The sequence below is a fragment of the Tachyglossus aculeatus genome, chromosome X2 (genome assembly GCF_015852505.1).
Source record: "Tachyglossus aculeatus isolate mTacAcu1 chromosome X2, mTacAcu1.pri, whole genome shotgun sequence".
NCBI lineage: Eukaryota > Metazoa > Chordata > Mammalia > Monotremata > Tachyglossidae > Tachyglossus > Tachyglossus aculeatus.
Window position 1 is genome coordinate 5,599,695 of NC_052100.1, and position 16,300 is coordinate 5,615,994.

General features: G+C 45.2%; 1 protein-coding gene across 1 annotated transcript in view; it reads right to left on the reverse strand.

Annotated features, from left to right (window-relative positions):
• Nucleotides 1-13,226: 13,226 nt before the first annotated feature.
• COL23A1 (collagen type XXIII alpha 1 chain) overlaps nt 13,227-16,300 on the reverse strand; it is a 234,410-nt gene continuing 231,336 nt past the window's right edge. Inside the window, exons 20-23 of the mRNA XM_038771580.1 lie at nt 15,439-15,495; nt 14,428-14,454; nt 13,400-13,471; nt 13,227-13,310 (exon numbers count right to left, since the gene is read on the reverse strand). Of these exons, the coding sequence (XP_038627508.1) occupies nt 13,227-13,310; nt 13,400-13,471; nt 14,428-14,454; nt 15,439-15,495 (240 nt within the window). The remainder of the gene's footprint in view (nt 13,311-13,399; nt 13,472-14,427; nt 14,455-15,438; nt 15,496-16,300) is intronic.

The following is a 16,300-nucleotide window of genomic DNA, read 5'->3' on the forward strand; positions in this document are numbered from 1 at the left end:
GCATCAAGTGGGTGCTCAATAAATGTTACTACTACTACTACTGCTATTATTACTACTACAACTTGTACTACTACTACTACTACAACAACTAAAGAAACAGAAAAATCAACCTGCCTGATAATTTTATAAGGCTCATGACCATGTCTGATGGTTCTGATTTTGCTCGGGACTGACTCGAAAAATCGAACACGGTGGATAGAACCCAGCAAAGAGCAATCTTAGCACTCTCTCACTCCTGATTCCAGCTACCCTGGATATTCCTGCCAACTCTGGAGGTGTTTCCTGCCAAGTGGCAGGAAATTGACCCTGGAACTGGTCCCGAAGGATACATCAGGGGCCAAAAGCTGGGGGGGGGGGGGGGGGTCCCTACTAGTTGGCTTTGATCAATCAATTAATCATAACCACAGACAAATGCCATAAACATGCTGGAGGGCCAGAGGCCTGTTGGACAAAGGAGCTGGATTTAGACTACACTTTAAATGCCCAACCAAAGGAGACAATGGGCAGTCGGTTTGAATCAAACCTTCCTGAATGTCAGAACCTGGGTGTAATTCGCCCTTGATTATTTTACTTTTACTCAGAGTGTCTATGAACGGGAAAGCCAATAACATCAACAAACTTCTCTGTGTCCCCGACTTGAAAACAAATTAGGAGCTTTATTCCTACTGACCCAAGCGCTTTGGAAAGTGACTAGTTTCCAGTTTCCATGATACCCTACATTGGGAATTTCTGACCAGCAGTAGCTTATACCTGTCTCTTTCTCTCTCTCTTCATTCACTCAATCATATTTGCTTGGGTGCTTACTGTGTGTGGAGCACTATACTAAGCACTTGGGAGAGTACAATATAACAATAAACAGACACATTCCCTGCCCGCAACACACTAGGGGGTCTTACAGTCTCTAGGGGGTCTTACAGTCTAAGGTGGGCTTGTGCAGACAGTGAGAAATGCCTAAAACCCATTGGGTCACAAAAATAATAAAAACCAAATAGTTATCTACTCGATTCCTTCCCTTCTTCTTCCTCCCATTGCAGGCCCCTCCCATATGTAGGAAGGCCAGATTGTTTACCACAGGCTTTTGAATATTTTAATATTCAGGAGATGTTTCCTTTCTGTCGCTTGGAGAATGGAGAACAGGAAATGACCTGACTTGATTTGTAGTGTTCGGACCTTGTCCGACACATTAAATCCAAAGTATTTCCAAGGGATAATCGTTCAACCACTCCATTATGGTGCATAATTCATTTTTAAAAAGCCAAACGCTTACTTGGGGTCTGAGCCAGTTGTGACCCAAAACAATCCCCTCCCATTTTAACAGGCCCCCCTCACCTGACAGTTATAGAAGCCTCGATATCTTGCAAATCTAGAAATAAATATCTAGGGCTTAAGATGAATGTTTTTTTTCTGGGTCCTGCCAGAGTTGAGCTCCAAAATTTTAATTAGTTTGTAAATTTGTAATGTAAGGAGATATCCTTTTAAGGTAATGCTGGGTAACGGCTGTTTCATTCCCATTAGCAGAGGCACCCAAGGCCATGAATCCTGTGAATACATGTTCCCTCCAGAAACAGTCGGTGCTGGGTTTGTTTTAGATTTTTTAAAAACACATCTTCCTGATGAAGTGGAAAATGGCTTTCAGTCAATGACAACTGAACGGTGACTATTTGGTTAAGTGGTAGTGATAGCTCTTCTCTTGAAATAAAGGTTGTTTTATTCCCAGTTCATTCGTTCATTCATTCAGTCATATTTATTAAGCGCTTACAGCGTGCACAGCACTGTACTAAGCGCTTGGGAAAGTACAATTTAAAATTGCTTATCTGTGGCTGAACCCATTGCTTGGGTGAATTTTTTTCAGTACTGCGGAGAAGCTGTTAAGAGAATTATGGGAAGCAGCGTGGCATAATGGCTAGAGCACTAGCCTGGGAATCAGAAGGACCCGGGCTTTAATCTCGGCTCTACCACTTGTCTGCTGCATGACCGCGGGCAAGTCACTTCACCTTGTAGGCCTCTGTTTTCTCAATTGTAAAATGAGGATCAATACCTGTTCTCCCTCCTACTTAGACTGGGAACCCCCGGTGAGGGGACAGGGACTGTCTGATCTGACTCTCTTGTATCTACCCCAGCACTGATACAGTGCTTGGCACGGAGGAAGCACTTAACAAAGACCACTACTATTATTAACTTCTAAGAAGCACCCAAGGGACAGCAAAATTAGAGTTCGGTTATGGGTGTGAGATCACCCCCCCAGCTGAAAACGGGTGAAAGAAAATGCCCAAACTACCAGTGTCGCAAATTCTATCCCACTCCGTTTTTCTCGTACCTTTGATATGCCACTTCATGTACTTAGCTTCTTTAGTCTGGTCTGACTTCTTGTTTCTGGTGAACAATTGTGCCTCTTAAAGGCTCCAAGCTGACTCGCAAAATCTGAGGCAGGGCAGGCAGAAGCCCAGAGTTATTTGTAAAACTATTTATGGCCCTTTGTTAGTAATTCATGGGCATGAACGTTGCAGCAATCGATAAATTTGATTCGAATCTCAATAGGTGTCTCTTCCCCCAACACACAAGACCCTCAAAATGCCTCTTGTCCTTTCTCTTCTCCAAACTCACCTTCGAAAAGACAATCCCAATCCCTCACACATCCCAGTCTCAGGGACAAACAGGGAGCAGCCAGTCCTGGTGGAATGAATCCATCACCTAGTTTGACCAGTGAACTCTCACCATCACCGTTCTGGCTGGGGTTTGCGTTGTCCTGGCATGAGTTAACTTGGGGTCCAATTTCATGTCAGAACTGATGTGCCTGGGAGAGGATGGAGAGCAAAAAACGTTTCCCTTTATGGTACCTTCAGGTTGGGCGTGTATGACTGCAAGGCTCAAAGCTCCCATTCCTTCTCTGGAAGCTTCCATGACTCAGGGATGTCCCCCTCAAATCCTTCCTGCTTTCCCCTCCACCCCCGGCCCACTTCCCACCAATTCTACTTCCAATCTGAGCCATCCCTGGTTCTTGTTTATCAGATGGAGCTAAGTGTCCCGTTCTCCTCGGATAGGAAAGAAATAATCCAGGGTGATTTCGGAAGCACTTCAGTCCACGTGCACAGTCGGAAATGGAAGCTTCTTGCTGTGGTGACCTCAGTTTGGGTCTGTCTTTAGCAATCTGAGTCCGGCATCCAAAGGAAGTATGGTGTGTCAGCAAGACGCCCAACCCAAACCTTCGCTCTGGTGTGGAAGGCACACACCGGGGAAGGAGCTGACTTGATTTTCTGGGTCACAGAGAAATCCCCCCGATAACTGGAAGCACCACTGGAATTCTTCCATTTCTAGGGAGAGACTCTTCTCATTTTTTTCACCTTGGGCCATGGTTTTTCACCCTTGTTGTGTACAAAAGGCAAAGGGGTGAAGGCCAAGTTTCAAGAAAACACGTTCTCTCCATGCATATGAGAACGCAAAGCCCTTCTCGATATGTTCCGTCGGCAGGTTAGTCCACACCCAGTAGCTTTAAGCAGCTAATCAAATTCATTCCGCTCACTGCAGCTTGCTGGTTATCCAATCCAAATAGTGTAGATTCAGTTCTCAGTTTGGGAAACTTTATAATATTTTAAAAAATCCATATGTGGCAGCATCCAGTAAAAAAAGATCAATATATTACTGTTTTTTTTTTTACAAAAATTCAAAAGATCAAAATATATCACAATAATATGTACATGCTTCATGCTCGATGTTTGTGAATCACTGGAAAAAAACAAAAAAGACAAACAATGGGTGATATCAGTATGAAAATAATATTTTCTTGAGGATGCAGAGACACTCAGATGGGTTAATACAGACACATGAAAACATTTCCTTTTTTAAAAAATCAACAAAAAAACAAAGCACCTGAGCAGATTTGTCAAGGAGAGAGGCCCTGGGGGATTGAAAGTAAAACAGTCTTGGAAGCACTCTGGCCTCATTTCTGTACATTTCAACTTTAGGAACTCCACTATTTAAGCCCTTACTCATTTATATATCCATCTTTCCATTTTCTTTATCCTCCTCTCTGTAAATTATTTTAAGTCTACCTCCCCTAGCAGGCAGGGATCATATCTACAAACTCTACTGCACTCCACTTAGTACAGTGCTCTGCACACAGTAAGTGCTCAATAAACTGAGCACACTTTTTGGGAAAGGGAGTGTCCAACCTATCTTACATCTCCCCCAGTGCTTAGTATAGTGTGTTGCATATGTTATTCGTTAAACAAATACCACAATTACTATAAGTTCGATTGAGTGACTCAGTAGTGAAACAGCTCAAGTGGCTCAGAGCCCAATTTTTTATTTATTTATGGTATTTGTTATGTGCTTACTATATGCCAGGCACTGTACTAAGGGCTGGGGTAGATACAAGCTAATTAGGTTGGATATAGTCCCTGTCCCCTGCTTTCCCTTTACAGGGGACTTGGCCCAAGAGACAGACACTATGAAGAGCAAACATGCAGATGCCAATTCAATGCAATGCCACCGCCAACAGTACCTTATGCAAGCATCCTGGGATGGGCAGTCCGTCTGCACCCTGCCAAAAGAAAGACGTGACACCTTCATTCCTGTGGATCCCCAAGGCTTCCCCCAGGGGATGTGTTTAATAGCGTCAGACAGAGCTTCCTGTTCCACTTGGACTTTCCCCACAAAGGACAAATTCATGCCGCCACACACAAGTCGCTGTTGTTACCCAAGATTACAAGGATTAAAAACAACAAGGCCAAAACACGAGACCGCTAACAACCCTGGCAACTACAGAGAGTGGCCGCAACCACCACCATCTTATTTCCTCCAGTCGGTTGACAGGAAACGCATTTGGAATAGGTCGTTCTCATTCTAGACTGTGAGCCCGTTGTTGGGTAGGGATTAACTCTATCATTTGCCGAATTGTACTTTCCAAGCGCTTAGTACAGTGCTCTGCACACAGTATGTGCTCAATAAATACGACAATGAATGAATGAATGAATTCTAGAGACATGGAGAAGCACCAGAGGGAGCCGGAATTTTAGGCAGTTTGCTTTCCGTGGGTGCGAATGCAGAGGTGGGGGGAAGTTTTTGGAGAAATAGTATTTTCAGTCTTATTTAGACCATTACGAAATGGGAGCTCTCTGGATTCCACTTTCAGTGGTGTATTTTTTGGGAGAGAGTGAAACAAGAAACAGAGATAATAGGAAGAGGGAGAAAGGAGAATGGAGGGAGAGGGTAGAGAGAAAAGTCTTCTCTTTCCTCCTCCTATCAGTAAAATGATTTCAGTGTCTGTCTCCAAGGCTAGATTATAAATTCCCTGAGGGCAGGGACCATGTCTACTAACTTGTACTCCCCTAAGTGCTCTGCACACAATAGACCAGGCAGGCATTGTGTCTACTAGCTCTATTGTCCTCTCCCAAACTCTTGCTACTGTGCTCTGAACTACTGTTGACTGACTGAGATCAAGTGAACTTGCAAGAGTGCGTGAGAGACGGAAATAGAAACCACCTATTTGGGAACTGGCCATGGTGGGGAAATTGTTAACAGATTGAAGGAAGATGACATGACCAGAGATGAGCGAATTCGATTCACAGAGAAGCAGCATGGTCTAGTAGAAAGAGCTGGGGTCTCGGAGTCAGAGGACCTGGGTTCTAATCCCAGCTCTGCCACTTGCCCGCTGTGTGATCTTGGGCAAGTCACTTCACCTCTCTGTGCTTCACTTTCCTCTTCTGTAAATGGGGAGTCAATACCTTTTCTCTCTCCTCTTAGACTATGAGCTTCCACATGGGACAGGCACTGTATCTGATCTGATAATCCTGGGTCCATCTGGGGCTTAGTGCAGTGTGTGGCACATAGCAAGTGCTTAGCAAAACAAATACCACCTTCAACCTAGACAGCTGGCAACAAATTTTGCTCTCTCAGACCATCCACCAGGACCCTCTCGGACAGCTTTCTCTGACTTTGACTAGTCTTTGACCAGATGGCTCTGACAACCTTGTTTGAGCTCCTCAGATTTTGAGTGACACTGGGTGATTAAACCTTGCTTTAATGAGCACAGTCACCTTAACCGACCTCCCCTCTGATCATATATCCAGGTTCCTGGTGACCTAGGATTAAATTAAGTTGCCTTGTGACTCAATGTCTGAATAATGGGGGGCAAATTTTTGTTTCCTCATATCAGGGCTGCAGGCCATGAGGATCTTCTAATGGGGTTGGGGGGAATTTGGGGATGCCCTAGAGCACTCTGGAAGACAGTCCAACGGGGTCTCTCGTCATCATCACCAACAGTGGTACTTACTGAGCGCTTACTGTGTGCAGAGCACTGTACTAAGTGCTTGGGAGAGTCAATACAACAGAATCGAGAGACACATTTGCTGCCCACAATGATCAGGTTGAATTAGTCTCTGTCTGGTCAGAAATAGTCTGTGATTGGGTAGTCGGCCTCTATTTGACTGTATGGAGACTCTTTCCAATGGGTGGACAGATATTATGATTGACTGGTCCTTTGAACCCTCACTCTCCTCCCTCTCTGAAGCAGAGGCAGATGGAGCTGATTATTGAACTTTGCCCCAGGCACCTTACTTATTGATTTATCTGATGGTAGGTTTGATTGATTCTTGGTCTTTTGGACGCACTAGCTGATTGGATATTTTGGATGCTAGAGCATACATCTGCCAATGATTTGGAATAGTAGCTTTTTTCCCAACAGCATTAATCTTTGAAGCCTTTTCTCAACTAAACTTTCATTGGGGGTTTCGAGGAATATTTCCTCAATTTACATTAATTTATGTTTCTCCAGCAACCATCAAAGGACTTCATATATTAATTACAATTATGACTGATATAAACACTTAAGCGATGGTATTGATTGAGTGCTTACTGTGTGCAGAATGCTGTACTTAAGATAGTACGATATAATAGAGTTGGTAAATGTGATCCCAGCCATACATTTTAGGTGGGGGAGATATTAAAAATACTACAGATCCATTGTATAGAGACATATTATAGATACAAGGTGCCAATTTTTTGTCTTAGAGGTTTTCAGTACTCCCAGATGCTTCACAGTTCACACGTAGAAAAGCAGTGTGGTCTAGTGGGTAGAGCACAGGCCTGGCAGTCAAAAGGACCTGGGTTTTAATCCCAGATCTGCCACTAGTCTGCTATGTGGCCTTGAGCAAATCACCTAACTTCTCTGTGCCTCAGTTACCTCATCTGTAAAATGGAGATTAAGACTGGGAGCCTCATGTGGGATAGGGACTACGTCCACCCTGATAAGCTTTTATCTACACGAGTACTTAGTACAGTGCCTGGCACATAGTAAGTGCTTAAAAATGCCATAAAAAATCATCTACCAACTGCATCATTCTCTCCCCATGCTTAGTATAGTGCTCTGTACATAATAAGTGCTCGATAAACAGCACTGATTGATTGTGGAGTGCGGAATTGGTAAGGGGTAAAGTCTGACTTCTTTTCCTTGCTCTCTTCTTTCATTCACTCTCTTACTTGCTCTCCCACTCTTCACTGATTTATGGCTGGGATCCACTTAGAATCCTTCCCCCTGCCCTAGTCTCCCAGAACCATTTGGGAAATTCCTGCAGCTCGGGGATCCTCCGGGAGCCTGAAAGAGTTCACCTGGTTCCCTAAATCTCTTCACGACAGGAGGCTGTCTTAGGCACTGAAACAATTCGGCTGATAGCTCCAGTAGAGTTAAGAGCTGACCAGTGGCATATTATGGTAAAAACTTTGCTAGTTGGCATGTTTGGGGAATGGGAGTCAGAAGACCTGGATTCTAATCCCAGCCCAGCCACTTGGTGGCTGTGTAACCTTGGGAAAGTCACTTCACTTCTCTGGGCCTCAGTTACCTCTTCTGTAAAATGGGGACTATGGCTGTGAGGCCTATGATTATCTGGTATCTATCCCAGCTCTTAGTACAGTGTCTGGCAAAGAGTAAGCACTTAACAAATACCATAAAAAAAAGGGATGGTGCCACTGAATCCAAAATGGCAGTTACCTAAACATCCAGGTTGACAGTAATGAAGGCCAATCAAAGTGCCTAAATATTGAGAAGCAGTGTGGCTCAGTGAAAAGAGCACGGGTTTTGGAGTCAGAGGTCACGGGTTCAAATCCCAGCTCCACCAATTGTCAGCTGTGTGACTTTGGGCAAGTCACTTAACTTCTCTGTGCCTAAGTGACCTCATCTGTAAAATGGGGATTAAGACTGTGAGCCCCCCGTGGGACAACCTGATCACCTTGTAACCTCCCCTGCACTCAGAACAGTGCTTTGTACATAGTAAGCGCTTAATAAATGCCATCATTATTATTATTATTATGGGGGTTAGAGTATCTAAAATATGGGCTAGTAGAGTTTCCTGATTGATCCTTAGCCCCTGAGCAGTTAGATTTTCATCCTATTCCTTCTCCCGTCAGCACTCAAACTTATCTTTAAACTTGGCTGTCTGCCCTCCCTCCCCTCTCACCGCCCCTGTAATTTATTTTACTTTTTGTCTCTTCCATTAGATTTTAAGCTCCTTGAGGGCAGGGATCAGTTCTGTTAAGTCTGCATGCAATACCTGATTCAGTAAATCCCAACTGATTGATTGGTGATGGGGGAAATTTTGGATAAACAGTTACAAGGTAGAGCAAAAGTCACATGTTGGTATAAATACAAGTTTTTTCAAAAAAGTTTGGCGATGACTCTGGGGAGATAGCTTCAGTAGTAGTGAATGCTGGATCCATGTCAAACTGTGGGGTGTCTGACTACTCATATCTGTTTCGTTAAGGGAAGGGACAAATATACTGTCAGTCTGAAAGTAAACCCAGAGCAATCGGTCTGAGGGAATGAACGCTTCCGTCGGTAGAAGGTACTGAGGTGACAGACACAGGCATGCATGAACTCCATGCACGGCAGGCGGAGAAAGGTGGACAGTTACTATACCAAAGAGCAGGGCCTGTGGGCCCCATCCAAGCCTGGCTGCCCTGTCTCCCCTTTGAGGTCTTTGATATAACTCTTTCCCTGTTTTAAAGACAACAGTTTTTTCATCAGGATGGAAGACCCGGAAAAGAGGTGCTACAATGGACACCGTGATGACGGAAGGAAAAAGGATTCCCAACATTCTTTCCCCGCTATCTAGGAGCTCAGGAACCCCAAAAGAAGCAAAGGAGTTAGGAGGCTTTGCTGTTGCTGCTGCTGCGAATTCCTCTCCTTCAGCGAACAAGAAGCAGCGGGTGTATGATGGCAGAAACCAGGAATGCCCAGCTTCCTGTTCTGGGGCAGGGTCCCCGAGGGGTTGAAGAAGGGGCACCCTAGAAGACCAGAGGGACCACATTCTGGGACACCCAGGAGGGATGAAAGGAGGGAGGTCTCAGGCTAAGGGAGCTCTTCACTTCTCTCATTTCAAACCACCTTCCCTGCTGCCGGCTCCGTGGGGCCTTTTCTGGGTTTACCTGCACGTCTGAATCACGGCTTTTTTCCGTGAACCAGTGCAAGGGTCATTGGCTCAGCCCAGTGTGAAGGGGCCGAGTTTCCTCACAGAACGAGACTGGGGGTCAGATGAATTAGAATCATTGTAAAAGGTGAGGCACGGGACCTTGTCTACCCTGATTATCTTGCATCTATCCCAGCGCTTAGTACAGTGCCTGGCACATAGTAAGCGCTTAACAAATACTATTAAAAAAACCCCCCAAAGCTGTCAGCTCCACACACTAACGCGGATGAGGTAAGACTCCTGACCTGCCCATATGGAAGGTCAAAGAAGCAGCATAGCCTAGTGGCAACAGCACAAGCTTGGGAGTCAGAAGGACCTGGACTCTAATCCCGGCTCCACCATGTTTGCTGTGTGATCTTGGGCAAGTCACTTCAATTCTCTGTGCCTCAGTTACCTCATCTGTAAAATGGGGATTTAGACTGTGAGCCCCATGTGGGACAGGGACTATGTCCAACCTGATTACTTTGTATCTACTCCAGCGCTTAGAACAGTGCTTGGCACATGGTAAGCGCTTAACAAATTGTAACAATTAATTAATGAATAACCTCAGAAGACAGATGGGAAGCCCAGAAGGGCTTGGGGACAAGGCCAAAGTCACCTCTCAGATGGAGGACAACCAGACCTCACAAAAGTCTGTACCTCAGTTTCCTCATCTGTAAAATGGGGATGAAATACCTGTCCTGCCTCCCCGAGGTTGTGATTCCCACCTGAATATGTTGTATCTATCCCAATGCTTAGTACACTCCTTGGCACTTCACAAATACCATAATAATAACAATTTAAATGATGATTAATATTATTATTATTATTATTAGTGGAAAGAGCCTGGGCCTGGGAGTCAGGAGACCCAGGTTTTAATCCCAGCTCCACCTCTCGTCTGATCTGTGACCTCGGGCAAGTCACGTAACTTCTCTGGGCTTCAGTTTTCTCATCTGTAAAATGGGGACAAAATACCCGTTCTCCCCCCAACAAGACCATGAGCCCCATGTGGGTCAGGAACTGTGTGTCTGATCTGATTGTCAGGTAGGTACCCCGGCACCTACCACAGGGCGTGTCACCTAGTAGGTGCTTAATAAATTCCATCATCCTAATTAATGGGCAAACCTTTGAACAACACGCAGATAGCTCAGGAGTCACGAGTCAGGGTTCCTAGAGCAAATCATCGCCATTTTCTCACCACTGCTGTACCAAGCTGGGAGGGAGGGGGGTGGGCGGGGGAATAAAGGACTAATCAGTGGGATTGCAACCCACCTGCTCAGTACTGAACCCCATCGGGATGGACACATTACAAACTCTCTGCCAAACGGAAACAAAACATACCACTGGGCAGGGCTGATCCAAACCAGGTGGCCCTGGCTCTCCTTTCTGTCCTTTTGCTCCTTTCCTGCCTGGAATTCCTCTTTCCCCCTGCAGACATAAGACATACTGGTTTACAAATGGTTTCTGGGAGCAGGAGAAGGCACGGGACGGCTCAGCTGCACCTTGAGAGAGAAGTTCCAGGATACTGTCATTAAGTCATCACTCCAAAACTCCCCAAGAGACACTGTACTGAATCCACTGACCTTCTCTCCTCGCTCGCTTTTGTCTCCTTTTTCTCCTCGGGGGCCGGGGAAACCCTACCGCGATGATTGAAGATAAAACACAGGTATGTCAGGTGGGCGACGTACTTCCCACTTCAACGTTTGACAAGCAGCGTGGCCTAGAGAAGCAGCGTGGCCTAGTGGATATAGCATGGGCCTGAGAGTCAGAAGGACCTAGGTTCTAATCCTGATTCTTTCACTGGTCTGCTATGTGACCTTAGGCAAGTCACTTTACCTCTCTGGGCCTCATTTGCCTCACCTGTAAAATGGGGATTAAGACTGTGAGCCACATGTGGGACATGGACTGTGTCCGACTTGACTACCTCGTACCTATCCTAGTGCTTAGTAAAGTGCCTGGCACATAGTGAGCTCTTAATAGATACTGTTATTAAGACTGTGGGACAGGGACTGAGTCCAACCTGATGATCTTACTTTCTTTCAGTAATTAATTCAGTGTCTGACTTCCCAGTTAGGTTGTAGGCTCCTTGAGGACAGGGATCAACTAATTCCCTAAGTACTCACACACTCCTGTAGCAATTATGTTCCTATCTCACATACTCTGTTTCTTCCTCCAGTCTGTAATTAATTTGGCTCTCGCCCTCCTACCTTACCTCACCGATCTCCTACCAAAAACCAACCAGCACACTTGGCTCCTCTAATGCTGACTTACTCACTTTACCTTGATCCCATTTATCTTGCTGTCACCTGATTGCCTTCTTTCCCCCTCCTCATTCTTACCCGTCAGATCAACACTTTCCCCACTTTCAAACCCTTATTAAAATCACAACTCCTCCAACAGACCTTCCCTGACTAAGCCCTCATTTCCCTTACTTCCTTCTCCCTTCTGTGTCCACTTATATCTGTACTCTTTAAGCACTTAATATTCATTCATTCAATCATATTTATTGAGTGCTTACTGTGTGCAGAGCACTGTACTAAGTCTATAAGTATTCACCTCATCCTCAGCCCTCCAGCACTTACGTACATATCCCTCTATTCTGCCATTTCGCTGCTTCTCATTCAGAATGTGCTGCTCGTTATGGTTCCACATGCTCTTCCTGGTGTACTATGCAAAGAGCAATTGGTCCCCCGGAGATGGGAAACATTTGGGAAACTGCACGTCAGGATGGTTCAACATATGGCCATCGAAGAAGTCAAAACTCAAATAGGGGGTGGCCGGGGGGAGACTGTAATTAGAAACTTACGTCTAATCCTGGTTCCCCTGGCTTTCCCTGGGGAGAGACAGAGAGAAACCAGACTTACTGAGGTGCTGAGGTGACGAAGGAGACGATGATAATATTCTCCATCCTGCTTAACTCAGCAGCAGTGTTGAGGTACAAGAGACTGGGTGGCTCATTTAAAGCAGGCCTGTTATAATGCAAGACTCCTTTAAACAGGGCTGCTTTGAAATTAGCCATTTGACAGATGCTAGAGTTGATCAAACCAAAAACAACTAGAGTGGGGAACAAGAGAACAGATCACACCATACCGATTTTTCCTTTACTTCTCACTCCTTTTTTTCCTTTTTTTAAAAGTTAAAAAGCCATGAAGCAATGTGTTCCAGAATGTGGAAAACACCTTTTTCTGTGGGTGGGGAAGTGTGTCGGTTAAGGGGGAGTTGCAATTGATAACGTGGGCTTAAGGGGCACAGAAATGTACTGGGACGAGTCATCCTAGTCTGACAAGTCCAAAGGTGTGGCTCTTCAATTTCAGCTGACCAGCTTCGTTATTCTTTGGTGGCTCTCTGGTCCCTTCAGAAGATATAGTGGCCACGCTGCCTGTCCACATTGCAGAAACTCCCCTGGCCTCTGGCAGAGGGGGTGCAGAATTTCGCCACGATCCTCAGCTCCAACTAACAGGGCAGGATGCAGTCCCTGCAGAAAATTCCCAAGGGCAGGTGGAATTCTGAATTGGGGAGGAGCAATGCCTAGAGGCAGGCAGTTACTCGATAAAGAGGAGTTCAGGAACACGGTTCAAGTGGAAATTTCCCTGTGGGGGGTCGAAGGTCTCTGAGTTTAGGGACACAGAAAATCAGATGATTAAAAGGACCACAACCCAGAGGGAACTGGGAGGAGCTGGTAAGTCAAAGTCCCACAAATGTTCTTTGGCACAGGAAGGGCCCAGAGGTCCATGCGGCTGGGCTGTGTTTTGATCAGCATCTCAGAAAAATTCTGGTTCCACCAGTGGATCAGTCAGCTGGTCTCCGGGGGAATTTTACCTTTTCTCCTTTGGTACCTGGCAGCCCAATAAGTCCTGGAGGCCCAGCTGGTCCCTACGCAGAAAAATGGCTCCGTCAGGAGAGGCCTGGGAAAGTGGAGTTTAGCGGCTCAGGAAAACCCGTATAAAGTTCAAAATACTCACTGGTGGGCCGATGAAACCTTTTCCTCCTCTCTCTCCACTTTCCCCTTTCTCTCCCTTTGCACCGTCCAGCCCCTGTATGAAAAGACAGTCAGTCCTTCTGCCAACTCTAGCTCTTTTACTCTCATTTACACCCTTCTTGGCACTCATGCATAGCGCTAAGCAAGGTCTAACTCTAGCTGTCACCTAGCAATGAGACAAGGGCCTTCTGGGAAATTCATTCTTCTCCTTCATCATATGGCTCCTTTCCTGGGGGCTAGAGGCCATGCAGAGGAGAAAATACTGAGCTACCTCTGGAGAAAATCTGACCTGTATGACCTAAATGCAATCCTTTCAATCTGGTTCTGTGATAGGGAGGGCTGTTTTTTTTTTATACAAAGAGGTGGTCTCCTGTCTGAATAGATTATTGGGGGCAAGGTTGTAACAAAATGCTTAGCACCAAGGTTAGGAGAACCAGGGGGAATTGTGCATGTGTCCCAGAGCTATCACTTATCAGTCAGGACACCATATTATTGTGTGAAAGAAATCCTCTCTCTAATCTCTAAATCAGCTTCCCAAATATGGTCCAAGGCAACTAGTAGTCGTTGTTGTAATAGTATATTAAATGCTTACTGTGTGCAGTGCACTGTATTAAGTGCTGGAAAAGAGTGCATAAATGAGAATTAATAATAATAACAATAATAATAATAGTGTTGGTATTTGTTAAGCACTTACTATGTGCCGAGCACTGTTCTGAGCGCTGCGGTAGGTACAAGGCAATTAAGTTGTCCCACATGGGGCTCACAGTCTTAATCCCCATTTTACAGATGAGGTAACTGAGGCACAGAGAAGTTAATTAGAGTGAGACATGGCGGTAGATATTGATGTCATTCACTTTATGAGCTGGGTTTTGCCTAGTGGGGAGGAAGGCTGTTGAAAACAATATATTGGGCTCCTGTGTTTGGTCCTTATTTGCAAAGCTGTTTTAAACAGTCCTCTGCATCGACAGTCTGAGGGTCTACTGTGATCTTGGCCTCAAAATATCGACTCACCTTGGGACCCTGGATTCCTTGGAGACCCTGCAATTGATATAAGAGGACAGGACATTTGAAGGGCAACATTTCAAGTAAAATCCAAATCTATGAGAGTCTAAATAACTCCTGCAAGGACGATGGCTTTGTCTTTTGTGTCACTTTCTTGGTTTCTCTTCGATTTAGGATACAGTAGACAAAAAACCCGTGGGGATGTGTGGGGCAGCACTGAGGTCAGTGATGTTCAGACCCAAACACTCTGCACTCACTCATCTGCCTGCAGCACCTGGGACCCTCGGTGCTGATTAGGTTTGGGGACCCCCAGCCCGGCCCACCTCCTCACCCAGAGCTGGTAAATCAGTCAGTCAATCAGTCAATTGCATTTACTGAGCACTTACTGTGCACAGAGCACTGTACTAAGCACGTGGGAGAGAACAAAAGAACAATAAACAGACACATTCCCTGCCCACAATGAGCTTACAGTCAAGGGGGGAAAGAAATCACCTTTGAGCACACAGTAAGTGCTCAATAAGTACAACTGAATGAATCTGTAAGGGTGGAAAGGAAGGGAAAACCAGGCAGAGAGTATTGAAATCAGGCCGAGAAGACTAAAATTACGGGGAGATGAATGAAGGCAGCTGGACAGGGCAGAAACTAGGTAGAGAGGCCTGGAACCAGGCAGAATGGACTGAAAACAGGTGGAAGGGAATGAAGCCAGGCTGAGAGGGCTGAAATCAGGTAGACAGGACTTAAATCAGGTGGAGGGGATTGAAATTGGGCTGAAATGGCTGAAGCCAGGCAGACAGGACTGAAAGAAGTTGGAGAGGAATGAGGCCAGGCTGAGACAAATGAAACCGGGCTGAGAGGACTGAAACCAGGTGGAGAGGACTGAAACTAGGCGGAAAGAAATGAAGTCAGGTCAAAGAAATCAGATAAAGCACTTCCCTTCTCTTTCTCTTAGGTTCCTGCCAATTTTAACTGCTAAAATGTGCTAGCTAATCAAAGGAAGCGCTGACCCAAATATCTACTTACCATAGGGCCTGGGGGTCCAGGCAGTCCAGGGGGTCCTGGTTCAGGTATGATCTGTGCCTAGGAATGAGGAGAACAATTGTACGTCATTCTATAATAAAATGTCATTGCAGTTTTACTGTGGAACAAACTGAAACTGTGAAATGATAGCAAAAGGAGGACCATGTTCATACACAACATCATCACTTTCCATTGAAAAGAAAGCTTAGATAATTCATTCCAGTCACCAAAGGCAACATCCCTTCAGCCGGTCTGGGTTCACATGGAGAAAGGGACTAGGTTCATGATTCAGAGCTACATCGTTTCCTTGGAAACACTTTTTGGAACAATCTCCTATGTCCGAATCCTGAACACCAAAAATTGCCACACAAATGCCAGGATAAGAAATCCCTGCTCTTCAGAATGAACCTACAACCATCAAGACTCAAGAAAGTTAGAAAAAAAAATATTAAATGTCCTCTCTTAAGAAGTGATAAAAGGATGGTGAGAGTCTAGAGAAGTGATCTTGGATTTACTGCTTATACATCTGGGGGAAGGCTTGGTAAAAAATTGAAACCTGCAGATAATCCACAGTCAATCAATCAAGAGCTTGGGAAGGTACAATAAAATAAGTAGACACAATTCCTGCCTAGGAATGAAGTTTACAGTTCAGGTGGGGATGCAGTCACTAAAATAAATTACAACAGGAAGAAATAATAGAGCCTAAATCAATCAATCAATTAATGGTATTTATTGAGCACTTACTGAGCACAGAGTAGTATACTAAGTGCTTGGGAAAGGATGATAGAGTTAGAAGACCCTACCTCTGCCCTTAAGAAGCTTACAGTACACTCACTCTCTACAGAGCACTGCACTACAGTGCTTG